General features: G+C 51.4%; 1 protein-coding gene across 4 annotated transcripts in view; it reads left to right on the top strand.

The window, feature by feature from the left end:
• CDK20 (cyclin dependent kinase 20) overlaps positions 1-747 on the top strand; it is an 8654-nt gene extending 7907 nt beyond the window's left edge. For all 4 annotated transcript variants that reach the window (XM_045287697.1, XM_045287714.1, XM_045287708.1 and 1 more), the window contains one exon: positions 153-747. In XM_045287697.1, the coding sequence (XP_045143632.1) occupies positions 153-350 (198 nt within the window). In that variant the 3' untranslated portion in view covers positions 351-747. The remainder of the gene's footprint in view (positions 1-152) is intronic.
• The last annotated feature ends 980 nt before the right edge of the window (positions 748-1727 follow it).

Below are 1727 nucleotides of genomic sequence, written 5' to 3' on the forward strand. Positions count from 1 at the left end.
GAAGGAAGGAAGGAAGGAAGGAGCCAGTCATCCTGGGCCTCTAAAGGGCAGAGCTTGTGGTCACCCTACTCAGTGGGAATAACTGAAGGTGCGACGGGTGACCTGTTCTCTTATGAAGTTCCTCTGTTCTCCCTCCCTGCCCCTACCCACAGGCTCTTCTGCACCAGTACTTCTTCACATCTCCCCTGCCGGCCCACCCCTCGGAGCTGCCCATTCCTCAGCGCCCAGGAGGACTTACCCCCAAGGCACCTCCAGGACCCCCCCACGTCTATGACTTCCACGTGGACCGGCCTCTTGAGGAGTCATTGTTGAACCCAGACCTGATTCAGCCTTTTGTCGTAGAAGCGTGAGACCCTCGCCTAGCACCTCCTGACTGACTTCCCGAGCTGCTCAGTTCTCATGTTCCGCTACTTCATTTCACCTTCCAAGCCCTCCGAGCACCACCTGGGCCCCTCCATACCTTGTCCGCGCCAACCAGGGCAATGAGTTAGGGCATGCTACCCTAGCAGAAGAGGAGACTCAGTGCCCAACTGCCCTCCTGTGTGCCACTAATTGAAAGAGGCCCTTCCAGGGACCAGTGGGCATCCAGTAACACCAACATTGGCTCTGGGTTCAAGGTGCTGACGTCTTCTTAAAGCACAGAGTCATTCTTGTGGGCACCCCCGGGTGAAGTGCAGAGTGTAAAAAGTTCTCAGGTAGGAAGAAAGATTTTGTTTCTCAGAGATATTAAAGTATTGGAAAACCTTATACTATTCCAGGTGTCTGTTATTTGTGTCTCTTTCCCTTCTGTGCTCCTATCTCAAAGGAATTGGCTGGCGTAGTGCATTCCCTTGGCCCTCCTTTATGGCCACAGGGAAAGTGTGGCTCAGAATAAAGAGATGTCACACAATGAATGTATTCACGGGGTCCTCACAGGGGCTTGCTGCACCCAGTTTCTGCTGCGCTTAAGCCCTCACAGGATGTGGCACAGATAGGCTGGACCCAATCGTTTTAAGCCAGAAAGTGAGACGACATTAATATAGTCGGTCATCCTCCATCATCATCATCACTGACCTCACCCCCAAGGAGGAGTCCTGAGGGGGGCGGGCCGAGCGTTAGGTAGGTAGAGAAGGAAGGGGAAGAAGGAAGCTCTGGCAAAACCAGAGGTGTGTGTGTGCTGTGGTGGGCTGATAGGAGAGGGAACCATGTGAGGGGAGTCGTTGTCTGAGGGAGAGTGCCAGTAGGTGGGGAGTGGAGTAAAGAATTGAGGTCTGAGGCCAAGAAATACAGGTGGATAGGTTAGAATCCCACTGAATATTCTGCCACCCACATCCAAACGATCAGTAAGTACTGCTGGCATCATCCACCTGCACCGGAACAACTCCAGTCTAACCCCTTGTCTTCTCTGCCCACACTTCTTTTCCCACCCCTGCTGCTGACTCAGAGCTCCAGGGGACACAGCTGGAGCTTGGTCCTACACTGACAGTTCGAACCATGGAGTTCTTAGTCACTTAGGTCCCAGCTCAAATGGCAAAAACGTCAGATAGGGTCTCCTCCCAACTTGTCAGGCCTTGCTCACATTCCCTGGTGTTTTTCTTTTTTATTAAATCATTTTATTGGGGGCTCTTACAGCTCTTATCACAATCCATACATCCATCCATTGTGTCAAGCACATTTATACATATGTTGCCATCCTTTTCAAAACATTTTCTTTCTACTTGAGCCCTTGATATCAGCTCCTCATTTTT

This window comes from Echinops telfairi, unplaced genomic scaffold (assembly GCF_000313985.2).
Source record: "Echinops telfairi isolate 266 unplaced genomic scaffold, ASM31398v2 ScPeMD7_1;HRSCAF=3_0, whole genome shotgun sequence".
Lineage (NCBI taxonomy): Eukaryota > Metazoa > Chordata > Mammalia > Afrosoricida > Tenrecidae > Echinops > Echinops telfairi.